Genomic DNA, 20,863 nt, shown 5'->3' with positions numbered 1-20,863 from the left:
AATCTGTGTGAGTACCAGGCACTGTTTTCTCTAATCTTCTTGAATGGTTCTTTCTGTAGCCTTTAGAAGTTCTCCCCTCCCCCATAGTAGTGCTAGCTGAAAAATTGCTGGATACTCACTCCAGGGGGATCCCCTGCAGATCTTCAGGGTTCTTTCTCTGTGCAAGGTTCAGGTTTAGAGCAGATGGCAGGCAGAGAAACACAAGAACTTCCCGACAAGGACAGTGACCTTTGTCCAGTGTACATGTAATAAATTTATCAGAACTGAAATTGGGGGGGGGGCATCAAGAGACAACAAATGTAGAATTCTCAAAGGAGGTGTAGGATTACCATATGTAGGCTGTCAAAAGAAATGCATGAAAACCTGTCCCACACTCTGGAATAAAAGGTGTGTCTGATGACATGGTCCTACTGGGGTGTGGAGCAAGGGGCACGCCTTCCTTTACCTGAAACCTATGGCTTCCTAGGGATTGCTCAGAGAACTTAAGATGTGGCCCTCCCTTGGGGACATCATGGACTGGGAATGGACTCCCAGGCAGGGAGGGAGGGCTCATGAGCTGCTTTGGAGGTAGAGTATGCTTTCGTGCTGGGATCTGCCTGCTCTGAGCATTTGTACAGCAAAGGATGCAAGAGTGTTTTCCTGGTGACAGATATGAGTCACGGGGATGGGTCATCTTGGGTTCTGTCTAGTGGTCCCCATTGAGGGGCAGAGGGTCCCCTGCAGCCATGAAGTAACACCCACCCAGAAAAGTGACGACATATTGCTCAAGAGAGGGAGAAGCAGGAGCCTGTGAATATCCCCAGGCACAAAAGGGTGGGCTTACACCCTGCCAGACCAGAGGTGGGACTGCCCTGGTAGTAGCTGCGGGTGGGTGGAAGCAGGGCCAGGCTAGCAGAGGCTCAGGAAGGAGCAAGGCAGGCACCAAGCACAGCCCCTGTCCCCAGTGCTTATCTCATGCCCCACAAGCAGTATGCAAGGGGAAGATGTTGAGTTAAATCAAGTTCTGAGGTGTCACTCTGCAAGCCTGGTCATTCTGAATCCCAAACTGAGATGCTTCAGCTTGAACTTACTGTAAGCTGTGTACTTTGCAGGGTGTTGGGCACAATGCTGGGTTTAGCTGGACCTGCCATGCTGCACAGACCAGAAACCCAGGGGAGCCCAAGTAGGAGCTTATTGTAAGGATGCTGCTATAGACTGAGGATGTCCCCAGAACTCATATGCGGAAATCCTAACCCCCAATGTGGTATATTAGGAGGTGAGGACTTAGGGAGGTCATTAATGGGATTACTTCCCCATCAAAGGATGAATCTCTCTTTCCACCACAAGAGGATATGGCAAGACAGCCTTCTATAAATAGGAATGGGGCCCTCACTCCAACGTGACCACGATGGCACCCTGATGTTGGACTTCTCGCCCCCAGAACTGTGAGAAATAGATTTCTGTCTATAAGCCACTCAGTCTATGGAATTTTGTTATAGTGGCCTGAAGTTATTAAGACATATACAGGGGAACTTCGTGGGTGCCTGAAGACACCGGGATTCTCTGGTCTGGAGGACCCAAGACCGCTCTATCCATCAGCTGGTCACAGAGTCCCTAGTCTCTGAAATAGTAATTGTAATGCATTCCAGTTACCAATGTGAGCATTTACTAAGAGCCTAGAACCGTTCAAAGTGCTCAGTGACTGTTCACTCATTTAGTACTTCCAGAAACTCACTGAAATACAGGGTAGGTCTTAACAGTTGTTCTCTTCCTGAGACTGAGGCAGAGATTTCTAGTCTTCAGCGTAGTGGGCAAGACCTATTGGCACCCACAGTGCCAAAAGTTGACAGGGAGTATAGGGTGAACTGCGATTTGACTCAAGCCAGCGAGTGAGGCAAGGCTGGGCTGAAAGGCAGTGCTCTAACAGCTTCGGGTTAAGCAGACAAAATGACGGTGGTCAGGGAGGGGACTAGAAGGGGGAGGTCTTGGCAAGTGCAAAGGCAGCAGCAGGAGGGAGCAGGAACAGCGGGAGCAGCAAGGAGACGAGGGACACTGCGGTCAGAGACGGGAGAGAGGACGACCAGGGCGGGAGAGTGGAGCAGGACAGGCTGAGCCTGCTGGGTCTGAAGATGAGAGAGTATGTCGTCCAAACGGGGGCAGTGGGGGGACGGACTGGTACACTTCCGCTGGGACAAAGAATGGGGACCGTCCTGGAAAAACTCTGGCATCCCGTCACCCTACTTAAAAGCAAAGGTAAAGAGTTTGGTGTTTAGGGGCGCCTGGGTGGCTCAGTGGGTTAAAGTCTCTGCCTTCGGCTCAGGTCATGATCCCAGGGTCCTGGGATTGAGTCCCGCATCGGGCTGTCTGCTCAGCGGGGAGCCTGCTTCCCCCTCTCTCTCTGCCTGCCTCTCTGCCTGCTTGTGATCTCTCTCTGTCAAGTAAACAAATAAAACCTTTTAAAAAATTTTTGGTGTTTATCCTAAAACCAGTGGGAAGTCTGTGGTTTGGAGCCACGTGGTCTGGTCACCCCTACCTCCTCCCAATTAAAGTTGAGGTATCATACATACAAAATGAACAAATATTTAGAGCACAGTTCAGATTTTAAAAAGTAAGTATGCACAGATCTGGCCCTAGGTGGTCTGATCAAGATGCTTCTAGCCCCCAGTTCATAACCCACCCCTAGTAACATCTACTCTGATCTGTAACACCAAGATCGTTTCTGCCTGCCTTTTATAAAGATTAAGGTGTAACATCTACAGAGTACAGTTTGAAGAACGTTACCTATACCTACTCCTGCATAACCACCACCCACATAAAATTATACAACACTTCGAGCAGCCAGGAAACTCCCTCCTACCCGTTTCCAGCCACTCCTTCCTCCAAGAGGTAGCTCCTATTCTGATTCCTATTTCCATACGTTAGTTTTGCCACAGGCTCCTTCGGTTTTCCGTCTACACATCTCTATCCGCTCTACCTCCTTGCCCCGGATCTGCTGAAGCCCCTCACTCTACCCCCTTCCTAGGGTTAGGCTTCCCAAGGCCTTGCACCCTCCCGCCCGGCTCTCGGCCACCCCGTGGCCTCAGTGACATCCCCTGTGCTCCAGGCGGCCCCGCTGTCCTGCCGCCAAGGGTCTGTTCGGGTGGGGGGTGTCCTCCCTCTCCCTCCTCACCCCGCCACCCAAATAAACCAACGATCTCACTGACGCAGCGACTGGCAAACCCGGCCTGGAGACAGCCGGCCGCTGTCCACCAAACTCCCACCCGAAAACATTTGCTTGCAGCGGGAGAGAGCTGCACAGCGAGTCTGAAGTAGCCACTGCGGGGCACCCCGAATTCACGAGGGGCTGGGGGGCCCCCGGGGCCGCCGCTCTGCAGCTGCTGCGGCCAGTCCGGGCCTCGGGCTCCCGTGCAGGCCCGGCAGGGTCCCGCTTTCCAAGGCTGCTCCCAGCTCCGACGCGCCACCAGCGGGTCACGCCGCCGAAGCCCCCCCCGCCCCGCCTCCCCGCAAGCACCGGGTTCCCTTTGGGTCCCGAGGCGTGCGCGAGCACGCGCCCCGCACCCGCGGGCCTGGTCTGCGAAGCGTCGCGCACGCCGCCCGGGCGCCCTCTGCGCACGCGCGGGCGCGCAATCTCGGGGGCGCACTGGCCGCGCGCTCGCCCCGCCCCCTCCTCCCGGCCTTCCCAGCATCCCGGACTCCCTACGGCAAGCGGCGAGGTCCCGTCCCGCCGGGAGCCGGGAGCCGGGAGCGCAGGGGCGGGGCGGCGCGCTGAGGTCAGCGCGGCGGCGGCCGGCCCCGCGGTGGTTGGCTGCGCCCGCGCTGGCCGCGCCCTGGTTGGCTGCGGGCCGCGGGGCTGGGCCGCCGGGTCGGGGCTGGGGTCGGGGCTCGGGCGCCGGCCGGGCTTTCGCTGCGCTCGGTCCGCGCCGCTCCGGGTCGGCTGCGGGCGGCGAAGGCGGGGAGGGCGCGGCCGCGGGCGGGGCTGAAGGGCGCGCGGCGGGGCGAGGCGAGGCGAGGCGAGGGCGGGCCGCGCCGGGCGGGGCGGGCGGCGGCGCCGAGGGGAGGAGACCGGCCCATGGACCCGCGGGGCCCGGCGCCCCAGACGCTGCGCCGCCGGGACCGAGCCCAAGATGTCGGCCTAGGCCGGGGCGCGACGACGCGGACGGGGCGGCGACGAGGCGCCGCAGCTGCCGGGGCTCGCGGCCGCCGGGCCCCCGAGGGCTCGCCCTGACGGACTGGCTGAGCGGGCGGCGAGCGTCCGGCGCGTGGGGAGCGGGCCGCGCGGCACCATGTCGGCCAAGGTGCGGCTCAAGAAGCTGGAGCAGCTGCTCCTGGACGGGCCGTGGCGCAACGAGAGCGCCCTGAGCGTGGAGACGCTGCTCGACGTGCTCGTCTGCCTGTACACCGAGTGCAGCCACTCGGCCCTGCGGCGCGACAAGTATGTGGCCGAGTTCCTCGAGTGGGGTAAGTGCGCCGCGGCGCCCGCCCCCCGGCCGGCCCGAGCCCCCGGCCCGCCGCCCGCTTCCCCTCGGGCCGCTCCTCGCGCCCTCGTCCCTTCGCGGCTCTCGGCCCTCCCTGCCCTCCGCCTCGGCCCCGGCGCGTCCGCCTTCGGCCGTCCCGCCCCCTCATCCTGCCCCCGGGAGCCACATCCTCCGTCCCCCCCCCCCCCCTCGCTCCCCGCCGCCGGCCGAGCCCGGGCCGCTTCCTAGATCCACCCTCCCGAGTCTGGATATCATTTCCTGCAGCACTCCCCGGGAAATCCGCCCCCGCCCTCGCGCCGGGGTCCAGAGTCGGCGTCGAGGCCGCCCCGCACGCCCTGCTGGCCTGTGGGGGCTGCCGCGTGTGGTTTTTACATCTGCGCCCCCCGCCCGCCCCCGTCTGCGTGCGCATTTCTGGGGAGCCCGGTTCTTTCGGACCCTCCTAGGTGACGGCCTGCGGCATCCCCTGGACGTCCAGGGCTTCAGCGCCCTTTACTGTAGCACCTCCAAGGGAGTTTTCCGGCGAAAAGCCTTGTTTTGCAAGAACAAATTGGGTTTCTTCGTAATTTTGCTGCTCTCTTGTAATAGGTGGGGGCGGCTGGGCTGTCAGGATGTGGGAGTCGTTTAGAAACTTGGTTCATCTGATCCTTGCTCTGGTTTATTCTGTAGCTCTCCAAGCATTGATCCGCTGACCTGTTCCGCTTTATGAGGACTAAAGTCTGATTAAGCCATTCGATGATCATTAGAATCCCGGAGACAGCTACAGGTGCAAAGGGAGACCCTTTCCATTCCTCTCTAGCTAACGCGGGCGTCCTGCCCAGACCCTCAGACTCACTGGAACGACTTAGTAGGAAAATGCAGTGCTTATGGTCAGGCAGACCTAAGAAAATCTCATCCTGGGGTGGTTGCGTCATTGGGCTAGGGCTGTGCAGTTTGAACCAGTGATTTCTAACCTTTGGGACTGATAAAGCTGATATTTACGCAGAGAAGCAAATGTATCCTGAGGTGAGGCCTCCTACTCGGCCAAAATGGTAACTGGAATTTGAGATTCTGTTTGCTAATTAAAACTTAAGTTGAGAGGGTTTGCTTTTTGCTCTCTAGTGAGGTGTTTTGTAGGAGCAGCAGGAGAAAGGCAACTCAGAGCCCAGGACAGCCCTTTATGCTTTTTTTCGGTAGGGACCACTGTGCTTGGTCGTGTGCGGTGTCTGTGAAATGAGGGCCTTCTCTTCCTGGGATCCTTTCCGGATGTGATTCTCAACCAAATAATTAACTCAGTTTCGCAGTAGCAGAAAGCGAGGTCTTTGGTGCTTGTTACATCTGAGCCTTCTGGATATTGTATTTGCCTTTCCTTGCTGAGCATTGATGTTGAAATCCAGACGGCGCCACAGTCAGGTTCACCTCTGTGCACAGTGTGTGGGTAGGAGTGTGACCGAAGCGAGAAGCGGAGGGAGGGTTGCTGTAGTGGTGAGGTGTGGCCTCTGTAGGCTGAAGTCTGACAACCGGACACTCTGTGCCCGCCTGGTTCCTGTGTAGCCCCCTCCCTGCCAGACTGTGCCGGCCGCTCTGTGACCTGGTGGGCGTCACCGGAGCAGGCTCTTCTCAGTGTGGGTGGAGGTCTTATTTTGTGAGATTTGACCTTTTCAAATGGAAACAGAAGATGTGTGCTATAATATTTTTGAAATATTTTCGAAACTGTATTCTGGCGTTTTGGAACTTATGATTACAAAGGAGTTACAGTGTCCTAACGACTCCGTTTGCGGGGAACTGTAAACCTTGACTTGCAGGGAAGAAAAATGGACTGAGGTTTAAGGGGGCATTTTAATGAAATTTTAATACTGCTTCTAAATACTAGTAAAATAGGGAACAGTATTTAATCTCCTGCATGTTAGCATGTACACTTGCAACTCGCAGGGGTGCGATACTAATGAAGATGCGTGTACGGTCATTAGGTAGTGTTCCTTAGCATGCATGTGTATTACAACTGGAGGGTGAAGAATTGGGCCGTCGCGTGGAATTGTGGAGTGTTACCAGGTGTCCTGACTTCCGAGTAGAATTACTTCTGCTCTGGAAACAGAGACGTAAGCCGGCAACCTGGGGTTGCGGTCTTTGGATTCACACTTTGTGTGGTGTTTGAAACCTCCAGTGTGTGGATCCTGGCACGCAGAGGGCCAGCCTCTCCCCATCTTCCAAGTCTTGGTAGGTGTCTAATGACAAGTACGTAGAAATCTTGAAACTTAATGAAGAAATACAGCTATTCAGTTCAGATTTTGAGAGTTACTGAGGAATTTTTGAGGAAATTTGGAATGTATAAGTAATAAATAATAAAGGTTTTTAAGGCTTTTTATTTTAAAAAATTGTTTTATTATAACAGGTGATAATGGGTTTTTTATCAGTTTCAGGGTAGAATCCAGTGATTCGTCAGTTGCACATAACACCCGGCGGTCATTCCATCACTTGCCCTCCTTAATGCCTGTCATCCAGTTACCCTCTCCCCTCCCACAGCCCGCGGTTTGTTCGTGTGATTAAGGGTCTCTTACGGTTTGCTTCCTCTCTGCTTTCATCTTATTTTACTTGTCCTTCCCTTCCCTTATGTTCCGTCTACTTTGTTTCTTAAATTCCACATATGAGGGGCGCCTGGGGGGCTCAGTGGGTTAAGCCTCTGCCTTCAGCACAGGTCATGATCTCAGGGTCCTGGGATTGAGCCCCGCATCGGGCTCTCTGCTCAGCAGGGAACCTGCTTCCTCCTCTCTCTCTCTCTGCCTCTGCCTACTTGTGATCTCTTGTCTGTCAAATAAATAAATAAAATCTTCCACATATGAGTGAAAAAATATTCCACATACAAGTGAAATCATGGCATTTGTCTTTCTCTGAAGTTTTATTTTAAGTTAATTTCAGTTTTTTAGAGAGGCAGTGCGTGGGTGCAGAGGGAGAGGGAGTGGGAAAGAGAAGCTCCAGCAGGCTCCACGCCCAGTGCAGAGCCTGACCTCTCGACTCTGAGATCATGACCGGAACTAAAATCAAGAGTCAGGCACTTAACTGGGTCGCCCAGGTGCCCTCTTTTTAAGTTTTAGAAGAAGGGCTTCTGGCTCTTATTTCCTTTTTGCCATAGTAGTTGCATGGGACGAGAGTCAAGACCTTCACTGTAGGTCTTTAATTTTCCCTTGATTATGTTTATAGTTTGATTAGTTTCCTCTATGAAATCCTGGACTTCAATTTAAAGTTGGAAATACCCTGCTTTGCATCTGTATTTCTTTAAGCTGTATTTTAATGCAAATTTCATCCCATTCTAAGTAGAACACATGAAACACTTTGAAATTTCTACAAATATAAGTAAATGAGATGAATTTGCTATCTCTTATCTTTGTTACATAAAAATACTTTTACATGCGTTAAATATTTTTTTAATGGCTTAAATATAATGGCTAGTGTTTCATTTGGATGGAGCTGATGTTGGAAGTCCCAGCCTGTTGGCAGTGGGCGGACCACGGTGGCTCTGTGCTCCGACCCCCACACGGCCTGCCAACCAGGGGGGAAGCCTGGATCTTGCAGCTGGTGTAGGCACGCCTCCGGGACACGGACCTTAGTGTGGGTTTCCCAATTTGCAGTCCAGGGCACCTTCCTTTACCCTGCCACTGTACTTCCTGTATAAGGAAGAGGATTAATCCTTTCTAGCCTTCTTGACTCTCCTCATTCGTGATTTTTCTCCTTAGGAAGGCAGCATTACCTTCATCCACATGAATTCCCATAGCAGTTGGCGCAGGGATCCTCGGCCCGAGGTGTGAGTGGGGACGACTCTACCGAACGAATTTAATACACTCAGGCTGAACTGGTGGGGCCGAACCTCTCAACATCCATTTTGGTTTGCTACATAACGGCTCTTCCACATGGAATGTTTGTATAACATGGGAATGACTTAAACAGATGTTTTGAATAAGATCTAAATTTGAGGGAGATATTGGGATTGCTTAATAAAAATTAAGTTAACATAATTTAGACTTGTAAGTAGCTATTTGAAATGCCTGGTGACATTGACTCCATGGCATGGGATGGGGCAGCTGAAACCATTAAACCTAACACGCCAGCCTTTACTTGTTCTCTCCTAGAACCTGGTCCGTTGACATTCGGATGTCGGAGTGAACAGCGGTGTCTCTGTGTGTGTGACACAGTGTGTGTGTTAAATCTAGACTTCGAGTAACTAAGGTTGGCATTGGAGTGAATGGGTTTCAAACAGGATGCCGCTGTGGGAGGCCCTAGAGAAGGTTGACGCTGTGTAGCAGACTGCCCGGGTGGACAGAGGCGGCCTCTGCTGCCCTTGCCCTGCCTCCGGTGCAGGGCCTGGTGCCCTTAGAAGTCTGTCTGTCTGACGTCTGTGATGCTGGGTAAACACGGGAGCAAACGGGACTGTTAATTCCAAACTGTATGAAGTCTGGTGAAACTTATCAAGTGCTTTTCTTGGTAAAGAGACAAAAAATGTTTTTTGAGACTGATAAAGTAAAAGGATCTTGCTGGAAGAAACCAAATAGAGATTTTTTACCTTTTTTTTTTTTTTTTTTTAAATCCCAAAGAAGATAAAATTGAAGGAAGAAAGAAAGAGTTTGAAACTCTTTTGAAAGAGTTTGTGGGTTTGTTTTTTTTTTTTTTTTTTAACTCATGAAGACCCTGTAATCACATCACCCTGGCTAGTCCCCATAAGATAAAACCTTTTAGTCCCTGCCCCAAGTTTAAGTTTGGTTCTTAGTTTCTTGGAATGGTCCAGAATGACAATGTGTTGGGGTTATCTTAAATTCGTGTGAAAAGCTCACACAAATGCTCTCTTAATAAGGATTTAGATCTTAGATTTGAAACCAGACGTGTTTTGAGAATCTGAACTACATACAGACTTAAAAATTTACCAGAGACCACTGTTTTTTAAAGACAGATACTGACAATGAAGGTCGTGCAGCAGGATCTGAAAGATCTGTGTCGCATGGTAGGTTTTTGGTCAGTTTCATTGACTGGTAGGTAACTGACAACAAAATTGGTTTTAGATGAAAACTTTGTAAAGAGGATCAGTTAGATGATGGGAGAACTTTGGGTTTTGTTATCTTTAGGTGAGAATTAGAAATTCAGAGAGAAATTTGAGTTGGATCACGTTTCAGTCCATTTCTGTCCCTGTATTGGAGCTGCTGTGGCGACTTGTGGACCTGGCCCGAAGGTGACTCCAGGTGTTCCGGGGACTGCGGTGATTTCTCCAGCCTCCACAGTCACAGAGTCCTAAGTGTGAACTCTCTTAGGAATTGGAGTGACCATGTGGTCTGCCCTCCACCCCGACCCCGCTCTCCCTTCGGTGAACCAGGCTCAGGACATTTTCCCTGATCATTTCGGACCCAGCAGCCTTCTAGTGGGGGGTTCGCTTGTTCACCGGACCGTGATCAACATTGGTCAGCCTTGCAGGCACGTGCTTGGAAATACCCGTTTTGTTGTAGCCTTTTCCTTCCGTTCCCGTCATCGCTGGCCGTGCTGAAGCTCTCCAGCTCACGGACCTAAACGAATGCCTTTCTCACTTGAGGACTTAAATGCCTCTGCCAAGTTGGCCTCAGACACTGCTGTTCCTTTCCTCACTCCCCTTTTAAATACTTCATCTTCTGTTGCCTTTAATCAATCAGGTAAAACTGACCTAAAAAGACCCATCTAATCGTAGTTTTAGAAGTTGAGATTAACAGCAGTTCTGACCATACCCCAGGATTTTCTTCAAATATAATTTTACCTTTATTAAAGTAACGCATTTAGTTAGTAACACTGGGTTTTAACTTTCATAAGCAGCCACTTCTGACCCCGCTGTTGCTGTTTGATAATCATCGGTCTCAGGATTGCGTTCAGCTGCCGGTAACACAGCCAGCTAACAGCGACTCACCCCGAATCAAGGCGACTTCTGTCTCATGTGGAATTGGGGTGTGCGGAGGGCAGGTCTAGTAAACAGCTCATTCCAGCAACTCTTTAGGGACCAGGGCCCTTACCCGCTCTCAGGGCAGCATCTGACGGTGGCCGTCGTCCCCTCTGCATTCCAGGCGGCAGGTGAAGGGCGAGGGGACAGGTCTGGGGGCTTGTGGCTGTTCAGCACTTCCTGCCTCAGATTCCAGGTCTCTGTGAGTCCTGTGCCGCTGACTTCCCGTGTTTCTGTTTCAGATGTTATCTGTTGACTTCTTACCCGCAGAAGGGAAGGTTACAGAACTTTCATGTACCTTCTCTGCCCACCTGTCCTCTCTCTCCCTTTTTCTAAATGTGTTTTGTTTAAATTGGTAGTGTTTGTGTGTTCTCACTAGGCAAACACCTTAACCAGGCACATAGCATGCAGTTAGTTCCCTGTCTTTACTGAGACGGAATTATTTCTGTGTTTACTAGAACGAGGTAGGCTGCTTCCCTTTAGCTTAGAAGCCAGCATACAGCTAGGTAGAGTCTGGGTGTTGTAGCTGGGACATCTCACACTGCCCCACCCAGCCTGTCACCTTCCACACCTCAAAGCCTTTCCTTTTCCTGTTCTTATTGAGACTTTTGTGTTCTAGGCCCAGGGCTTAGCAGTACTCCTAGCATTTCTCTTTATTCCTTATGGGAATTTTTTTGGTGTCTGTCTTTTGAATTCCCCTTTCTGGATTTCATGTCTTTTTCATTTAGGTACAGTGTGTCTTCTAGGATAAAGGGTTCATCAGAGATAAGTTTTTGAGACCTACCCTGTCTGAAAATGCCTGTTCTTCCCGCACTCTTAAGTGGCAGACTGCGTGGGCACTGAGTTCTAGGTTGGAAGTAATTGTTCCTCAGAAGTTTGAAAGTGTCAGTCCATTACTGCCCACCTTCCATGGTCCGCACCCTCACCCCATAGTGACCCCAGGACTTTGTGGGACTTACCAGGGGACTCTCGGGGTCTTCTCTCCACCGCCAGCATTCTTGGTGGGTCTTTCTGGTGGGGACACTGAGTCCATCGCCTCTGGAAACTTTTCCATGTTGTCTCGATGATCTCATCTCTGAGTTTGCTGCTGTAGCCTTCTTGATCTATTATTCGGTTGTTGGACCTTCTGGAGTGTTCTGCTAATTCCCTTTTCCTACTTTTCCCTATTCACTTATCTGTTTCTTCTGGTTTTTCTGGAAGAGCTCCTCAATTGTATCTTCTAGTCCTTACGTTGGATTTTTATTACTGCCATCATCTTTCATTACTAAGTGTTTTTGCTCTCAGCATTCCTTTTTTATAAAATCCTATTTTCATTTCACGAAGGCAATGCACTTTTTAAAAAAAAGATTTCATTTATTTATTTGAGAGCAAGAGCACGTACCTGCACACAAGCTGGGGGAAGGGGCAGAGGGAGAAGCAGACTCCCCACTGAGCTGGGAGCCTGCTGGAGCCTGACATGAGGCTCTGTCCCAGGACCCCAGGATCACAACCTGAGCCCAAGGCAGACGTTCAACTGACGGAGCCACCCAGGCCCCCTTGCAGTGTATTTTTTGTTTTTCTTTAAGATTTTATTTATTTATTTGACAGAGAGAGAAATCACAAGTAGGCAGAGAGGCAGGCAGAGAGAGAGGGGGAAGCAGGCTCCCTGCTGAGCAGAGAGCCCGATGGGGGACCAGATTCCACGACCCTGAGATCATGACCTGAGCCAAAGGCAGAGGCTTTAACCCACTGAGCCACCCAGGTGCCCCTGAATTTATTTTTTTTAACTTATATGTTATTTTTAACTGGAAATGCTACTTTTTAAATTTTATTTCTTAGTTTAATTTTTTCTTTAAAGTAGGCTCCACACCCAGTGTTGGGCTTGAGCTCATGACCCTGAGATCAAGAGTTAACAGGCTTTTGTACTGAGACAGCCAGGGGCCCCTGGAAGTAGCATTTTTTATTCTTCACTATTGAGAAAGATTTGATTTCATAATTACTGAGAATACAGTAATCTTTTAAAAAATAATTTTGCAGGGTGCCTGAGTGGCTCAGTGGTCTAAGCGTCTGCCTTCAGCTCAGGTCATGATCCCAGGGCCCTGGGATCTGGTCCCCCATCGGGCTCTCTGCTCAGCAGGGAGCCTGCCAACCCCTCTCTCTCTGCCTGCCTCTCTGCCTACTTGTGATCTCTCTCTGTCAAATAAATAAATAAAATCTTAAAAAAAATTTTTTGCAGCTCTGTCGCAAGTGAACTTCTTTTTTAACTGCAAGTATTTGAGATCAGAGTGTTGAAAAATGTTTTAAGTGTGTTAACAAGCCACCCTTCTGATGTACCTTTAAAACTGATCTGGGAAAATGTCAGTAAAGCACTGCTTTCAAATATGTGGACTGTATTGTCTCGCAGCGAGTTGGGAAGTTACTGGGAGCGCTCTGTTCCCAGTTTCACCAGTTAACTAAGGTGTCAAGAATGGCATTTATATTAGACTGTCTCAGGACAAGAAATGTTTCCGAAAACGTCATCATGGCTTTATGTAACCAAAGTGATAAGCCTGGGTATATTTCCTTTTACAAATATTTGATTATTTTTTTAAAAAGCAAGGTTTGCCTTTATGGACTTTTGATAATCCTTGTGAAATACCACGTGAAGAGAGTTACTGGGACAAAAAGTGATGTTGATCAGCAAGATGAGAGAAACTTAAATTGCACGACTGATTAAGTTTATTTTAGTGGAAAAGAAAGATTTCTCTGGCGTTTACAGTTACCAGATGGTTTATTTACTCTTTCTTTCTCTCTTTTTTTCCTCTCTTTCTCTCCTTGGTAGCAGTGTTATTGAGTTGTAACTCGCACACAGTTTACCTGTTCAAATGACACGGCCCAGTAGCTTTGAATCTTTCCTGGAGTTGTGCGGCCGTCTCCACTGTTGAGTCACAGACTCTCTGGTCACCTCCGAAAAAAACCTTGTACGCTTCCGCTGTCAGCCCCAAGCAGCCACTGACCACATCTCATCATGTATTTGCCTCTTCTGGATGTTTCCTGTGGTCTTTGGGGCCTGGCTCCTTCCACTTAGCATCATGACTTCAAGGATAGTCCCCGCTGTATCTCTCCGTCAGCTGGCGGACACTTGGGTTGTCCTTCCTTCCGGCTGTTACGAAGAAGGCCGCTGTGGTCATAAATGTACCAGTTTCGGTGTGCACTTACGTTTTCATTGCTCTTGGGCGTATCCCCGGGGCTGGAATTGCTGGGTCACTCAGTGACTTTATGCTTAGCATTTTGGGGAACTGCCACATGGTTTTCCATAGCAGCTGTCCCAGTACACATTCCCACTAGCAGCATATAAGACTTCTATTTCTCCTTATCCTCACCAAGACTTGCTGTTGTCTTTTATTCTTGCCATCCTAGTGAATGGTGTCTCATTTTAGTTTTGATTTACTTTTCTCTAAAGGCTACCAGTGTTGAACATCCTTTCTTGTGTTTATTGGCCATTTGTATATCTTCTCTGGAGAAATGTCTGTTCTTTTGCCCATTTTTAAATTGTGTTGTCTTTCTGTTGTTGAATTGTAAGGGTTCCTTACATATTCTGGGTATTAAACCTTTACCAGATGTGTGATTTGCAAATATTTTCCTCTGTACTGTGGGTTGTCATTTCACATTCTTGATGGTTTCCTTCGAAGCACAAAAGTTTTAAGTTTTGATGAAGTTTAATTAAATTTTGTTGGGGCGCCTGGGTGGCTCAGTGGGTTAAACCCCTGCTTTTGGCTCAGGTCATGATCTCAGGGTCCTGGGATCGAGCCCCACATCGGGCTCTCTCCTCAGCAGGGAGCCTCCCCCCCCCACCGCCTACCTCTCAGCCTACTTGTGATCTTTCTCTGGCAAATAAATAAATAAAAATCTTTTTTTTTTTATTTCTGGTGTCATATCTAAGAATCCATTGCCAAGGGCACCAGGGTGGCTCAGTTGCTTAAGTTCAGGTCATGATCTCAGAGAGCTGGGATTGGACCCCAGGGAGGGCTCCCTGCTTAGCGAGGAGTCTGCTTGTCTCTTCTCTTCCCCTGCTCATGCTTTCTCTCTCTCTCTCAAATAAATAAGTTAATTAAAAAAAAAAAAAAAGAATCCATTGCCAAATCCAAGGTTCCAAAGATTTATATCTTTGTTTTCTTCTAAAGGTTTTATAGTTTCAGATCTTACATGTAGGTCTTTGTTCCATTTTGAGTCAATTTTTGTGTATGGTGTAAGATAGGGAACCTCATTCTTTTATCTCTTTTGCATATAGGTATCCTCTTACCCCAGCAGCATCTGTAGAAGACACTGTTCTTTCCCCCACTGAGCGGTCTTGTGTATGGGTTTCATTCTGGGCTCTCAGTTGTGTTCTGTTGAGAGTTTTGCCAGTCTTAAATGCCAGTACCAACGTTGTCTTGATTACTCTTGCTTTTTAGTAAGTTTTGAATTCAGGTAGTGTGAGTTCTCCGACTTTGTTCTTTTTCAGAATTGTTTTGGCTATTTTGAGTTTCTTGAATTTCCATATGAGTTTTAGGATCAGCTTGTCAGTTTCCAAAAAGAAGCCATCTGAGATTCGGATAGAGGTTGCATCGAATCTGTAGATGAATTTGGGGAGTATTGCCATTTTAACAATATTAAGTCTTCTGTCTATGAACATAATGTCTTTCCACTTATTTAGGTCTTGTTTTTCAAAAATATTTGGTAGTTTTCAGAGTTTAATATGTTTTTCTTTTTTTTAATTGCAAAACATGTGGTATAAAATTTGTCATTATACCATTAAAAGTGTGTTTATTTGGTTACATTAATTACATCACAAAACAGTATAAGATTTGCAATTACTAAATTATTCCTAAGGTTTTTTTAAATGCTATTGTAAATGAAATTGTTTTCTGAATCACACTTTCAGATTATTCATTGCAAATGTATACAAATAACAATTGATTTTTTTTTTAATAGTGATCCTATGTCCTGCAGAATTGCTGAACTCATTTATTAGTTCTGTTAGTTTTTAGTGGATTCCTTAGGATTTTTGTATATAAGGTCATGTCCCCTGTGAATACAGATAGTTTGGTTCTTCCTTTCCAGGCTGGATGTTCGTTCTTTCTGTCGTCTAACTGCCCTGACTAGATCCTCCAACACAGTGCACGATAGAAGTGGCAAGAGTGCACGTTCTTGTCTTATTCCAGATCCTAGGGACAGAGAATGTAAGTCTTTCACCATTAAGTATGCTCACAGCTGTGCGTTTTCGTAGCTGTCCTTTATCAGATAGCGGAAGTTTCCTTCTTTTCCTAGTTTGTTGAGTTTTTTCCTAAAAGGGTATTGAGTTTTGTCAACTACTTTTTCTGGGTCCCTTGAGATAATCATGTGGTTTTTTTTTTTTTTAAAGATTTAATTTGTTTATTTGACAGAGAGAGAAATCACAAGTAGGCAGAGAGGCAGGCAGAGAGAGAGGGGGGAGCAGGCTCCCTGCTGAGCAGAGAGCCCGATGTGGGGCTCAATCCCAGGACCCTGAGATCATGACCTGAGCCAAAGGCAGAGGCTTGACCCAATGAGCCACCCAAGCGCCCCAATCATGTTGCTTTTGTTTTTCAGTCTGTTGATTCTGTTATATGGCATTAATTATTGTATGTTGAACCAACCTTGAATTCCTGGGATAAATCCCACTTGGTCATGGTGTACAGTTTTTCTGTGTTGGCTGGATTTGGTTTGCTAGTACTTTGTTGTGGATTTTTATATCAATATTTGTAAGAGATACTGGTGTTGTGTTTTTTTCTTTCCTTAAATGTCTGTCTTTGGTTTTGATATCAGGGTTAATACTGGTCTTACAAAATGAGTTAGAAGGTGTTTTCTCTCCCTTTTTTTTCCTTTTGAGAGTTTGTAAAAATTTTGTATTCTTTAAATGTTTGATTTTGAAGAACTGCCAGATTCTCAGTTCACCTGGGAAGCTATCTGGACTTTTCTTTGGTTAGTTTTTGGATTACTAATTCAACCCCTGTACTTATTGGACATTTATTCACATTTTCTCTTTCTTCTTGAGTCAGTTTGGTAATTTTTATCTTTTTTAAGAATTTGTCCATTAAAGGGCGCCTGGGTGGCTCAGTGGGTTAAGCCGCTGCCTTTGGCTCAGGTCATGATCTCAGGGTCCTGGGATCGAGTCCCGCATCGGGCTCTCTGCTTAGCAGGGAGCCTGCTTCCTCCTCTCTCTCTCTCTGCCTGCCTCCCTGCCTACTTGTGATCTCTCTCTGTCAAATAAATAAATAAAATCTTTAAAAAAAGAAAAAAGAATTTGTCCATTTCATCTAGATTAATTTTTTGGCATAGAGTCTGTTCATAGTTTTTCTTAATCCTTTTATTTCTGTAAGCTCTGTGAGAATGTCTCCTCTTTCATTTCAGTTTTAACAATTTGAGTCTCCTCTTTTTTTTTTTTTTTTTTTGTCCCCTTGGCCAACCTTAAAAATGGGTTGTCATAAAACGGCACGTTCTATGTTTTACCACAGTAAAAAAGTAACTGCAAGTGAAAGTCCCTGATCTCCATCTATGCTGTCAACAACTGCTGTTTGTTTTTTCTGCTCACTGTCCGGTGTTTGTGTGTCTGTGTGTTCACTCTGCACGGACGTCTGCGGCGGCTGGTTTTGGGGCTGTTAATGAAGAGTTCTAACATAAATTGGTTTGGTTTTAAAATTTTTTAAAAAAAATTCTCCAGAGAGACTTTCTTTGACTGCAGTGGGTCTACCATATCATCGTTGGTTTTTCTTTAAGAATTCCTTTCTAGATGTTTCTTGAGTTACTCTCCCATAACTCTGAGTCCTGCAGTAGTTGTGGAGATGGTCGTGGATGGTCCAAGTTACAGTTCTCTGTGATTTGGGATTGCCCCTTGTACTGAGTATTAAATAATATCAGAACATAAATCACAAAACTTATAGTAGGCCAGTGCTATTTTTATTTTAAATAGTTTTAAAATTATAAAAATAACAATGTGGTCTAATAACTTGAAACAATTCAGAAAGGTGTGCCTTAGAAAGTGAAAGTCTTTTTCCCAGTAATTGTATGTAACTTTTTATTTCTTTTTTAATTTTAGAACATACTGTAGACTTCTCATTAAAATTGAATATTAATTTGAAAGGCTTCTAAATATAAAAATATATTATTATTCATAGTTTTAAAATTTTCATGAGAAGTTTATGTTGAAATATGGTTATTGCATGTATCAAGAGGGCTGTAATTTTTGCCTTTGATAAACTTTTAATTTTTATTGTTATGCATATGTATATCGACATACATAATGCTAGTGAATCATTCATGCATTCCCAGGTGGGCACACTTAGCCATGGCATTGTTTTTCTCAAACTGCACAGTTGAGCCTCTTGTATTCTGTTTTGTTTATTAATTTTTTTTTGTCTTCATAAGTATTTTTTTTTAAATTCTTAAATTTTTTATAGACATATATTTTTATCCCCAGGGGTACAGGTCTGTGAATCGCCAGGTTTACACACTTCACAGCACTCACCAAAGCACATACCCTCCCCAGTGTCCATAACCCCACCCCCCTTCCCCCAACCCCCTCCCCCCAGCAACCCTCAGTTTGTTTTGTGAGATTAAGAATCTCTTATGGTTTGTCTCCTCCCAATCCCATCTTGTTTCATTGATTCTTCTCCTACGCACTTAAGCCCCCATGTTGCATCACCACTTCCTCATATCAGGGAGATCATATGATAGTTGTCTTTCTCTGCTTGACTTATTTCGCTAAACATGATACACTCTAGTTCCATCCATGTTGTCGCAAATGGCAAGATTTCATTTCTTTTGATGGCTGCGTATTATTCCATTGTGTATATATACCACATCTTCTTTATCCATTCATCTGTTGATGGACATCTAGGTTCTTTCCATAGTTTGGCTATTGTGGACATTGCTGCTATAAACATTCGGGTGCACGTGCCCCTTTGGATCACACTTAACTGACTGAACCATCCAGGTGCCCCTCACTGAAGTATTTTTAATTAAGGCAGGAATATTGCCTTTTTAGACCTAATGCTGTCGCACACGTAATAGACTCAGTATGGCCTGAGCGTACGGCTGGCATGTGCTGGGAGACCGAGAAGCTCGTGAGCCTGGCTTTGCTGTGACACTCGGGTTACTGTGAGTCTGGAAGCGAACCTGAGGTGTCTCCGGGGCCCGCCTGGGATTCTGTAACTTGTCTTCACTGTGAAACCCAGTTGTGTGACTGTCCCGGACAGAATGGACCTGTCTTGTCTCTTGAGTAGGAGAATCCTCCAGATGTCAGCACCGAAGAGTCCCCTGTAATTTCTTTCTCACTTTCTGTGCTGCTCCTGGGTCCTGTCCAGCCGCCACGGTTTCTTATCTTCACATCACTAGTCTGTGGATTCTGGGGGGTTTTTTTTTGGTGACTTGCTAGAGTCTTTTCACAGTGAGGAGAGGATATATATGTTACATAAATACAGATATGTGTGTGTATGTAACATCTTTCCCCTTGTAGAAATCAAGGGTAGTAATCTTTCCAAGCCACTGAATGTCTAAAAATGCCGTACTGTCCCTCTCTGTCTTGGTGGTTTGCTTGACGGAGTGTGATTTCCAGGTTCACGGTGTCTCCCTCCTGAAGTTTCTGCTTCGTGATCATGGTGAGGTGATGGAGGGTGGATACTCATGAGAGTGTTTTAACATTTTCTTCGATTTATCTGCTTCTTTTGGGACCAGTTCTTTGTTCACCTTGGAACTTTTCCTTCCAGTGATTTTTCCTTCAAATACAGGTACTCCTTGGATTTCCATTTGTCACGGATTACTTGGGAAGTTGCTAAAATAATATACAACTACTAGTCCCTAATGAATGGTGATATTTTCGAGTATTGCCAGATGCTTTCATTGAACATATTTTTTATTTTTTCTTCTTCAGTAGCATTTTCATCACAATTGGTTTGTAATATCAATAAAACTTCATTTACTACTAAGACTAGAAACTTTAAAAATCTGTGTCATTCTCAGTTACTGTCATTTCATACCACCCATGTCTGGTTTCTTATGGTTTATTTTTCCTGCTCTAGTAATTCTTGTTGATTGTACTGTACATCTAGCGATGCATAAAATACTGCATTTATCATCTAAAAAAAATATTTTCCAGTAATGAACCTTACTGGTAAAATAAAGATTGGCGTGGAGAAGTGTAACTTGTTCACTTTTCACGAAGCATTCCCTGGCTCCTAAGTTAAAGGGGCGCCTGTGGGTGAGCACTTAGCAGTAGAAGGATCTCAGCAGGCCGAGGTGCGGCTGTGCCAGCGTGTGTACGTCTGTGATGCTGAGTACTGAAGCCATTAGTCACGTCAGCTCGGCAGAGTGTGTACAGGTTTTTTACCCGCTCGTAAAACTGTTTTATGACCAGAAGGAATGCTGGCAATAAACCAAACTATGTCCTACCAAACTGGGCGTGTAGCTCATGTTTGCGTCCGGATGTGCTGCCGGTGAGGAAGACTCCCGAGTCGTTGCAGCGACCGCTGGTGCAGGTTTGCAGTCAGTCTTTCTGGTTTTCAGTGTGTACAGTGTGTACAGTGTGTACAGTGCCCAGTGTGTACAAGGAGACCCGTTTTCAAAGCTGCCTAGCCGGGCATCCCACGTCCCGCCTTCAGCTGTCCTCTGTTTAGGTCAGAAATAGCGATGACCCCCGGTATGAAAAAGTCATTTCTGTTTTGGAGTGGCTTGAATTTTTCATGTGTTGATATTCTTTATTTTCATAAGTAGTATTAATAAAAATGGTAGCAATTGGAAATATTTCCCATTGCAAATTTAGATCTCTTTTATTGTAGGACATTTCAGCTATTAAGAAGCAGAGAGTGGAATGATGCCCATATTCGACTGTTGTCAGATCGTGGTCGGTCTCTTTCTTTTTATCCCCCCCTCTTCTCCAAAAAGGATTATTTTGAGCAAATCCAAGACATTTGTGGTCTCATTTGTAAATATTTCAGTATACAGTTTAAGAAGGTAAGGGCTTTCTTTAAAAACACAGTGGTAGGGGGCATCTGGGTGGCTCAGTGGGCTAAGCCTCTGCCTTCGGCTCAGGTCATGATCTCAGGGTCCTGGGATCCAGCACGGTATCGGGCTCTCTGCTCAGCGGAAATCCTTCTTCTCCCTCTCCCTCTGCCGATCCTCTTGCTTTGTGCTTTCTTACTCTCAGATAAATAAGTACAATCTCTAAAAATCATAATAAGGGACGCCTGGGTGGCTCAGTCGGTTAAGCTGCTGCCTTCGGCTCAGGTCATGATCCCAGAGTCCTGGGATCAAGGCCCCCATCGGGCTCCTTGCTTAGCAGGGAGTCTGCTTCTCTCTCTGCCTCTGCCTACCACTCTGCCTGCATGTGCTCTCTCTGGCTCCCTGACAAATAAATAAATAAAATCTTAATAATAATAATAATATATTTTTTAAAAACATAACTATGGTGACATTATGATACTGAAAACCCAAAAGCAATAAATAAATAAAATCTTTTTAAAAAATGAAAGCAAAT

At 46.9% G+C, this 20,863-nt stretch overlaps 1 protein-coding gene across 3 annotated transcripts in view; it reads left to right on the top strand.

The window, feature by feature from the left end:
- The first annotated feature begins 4,035 nt into the window (after nucleotides 1-4,035).
- Nucleotides 4,036-20,863, top strand: part of CDC42BPB (CDC42 binding protein kinase beta) — a 96,940-nt gene continuing 80,112 nt past the window's right edge. The window contains exon 1 of one of the 3 annotated variants that reach the window (XM_032345369.1): nucleotides 4,036-4,437. In XM_032345369.1, coding sequence (XP_032201260.1) covers nucleotides 4,263-4,437 — 175 coding nt within the window. In that variant the 5' untranslated portion in view covers nucleotides 4,036-4,262. The remainder of the gene's footprint in view (nucleotides 4,438-20,863) is intronic. The other 2 variants (XM_032345370.1, XM_032345368.1) reach the window with 2 other exon arrangements.

The sequence above is a fragment of the Mustela erminea genome, chromosome 5 (genome assembly GCF_009829155.1).
Source record: "Mustela erminea isolate mMusErm1 chromosome 5, mMusErm1.Pri, whole genome shotgun sequence".
NCBI lineage: Eukaryota > Metazoa > Chordata > Mammalia > Carnivora > Mustelidae > Mustela > Mustela erminea.
Note: the sequence above shows the minus strand (reverse complement) of the source record. Positions and strands in the feature narration are given on the sequence as shown.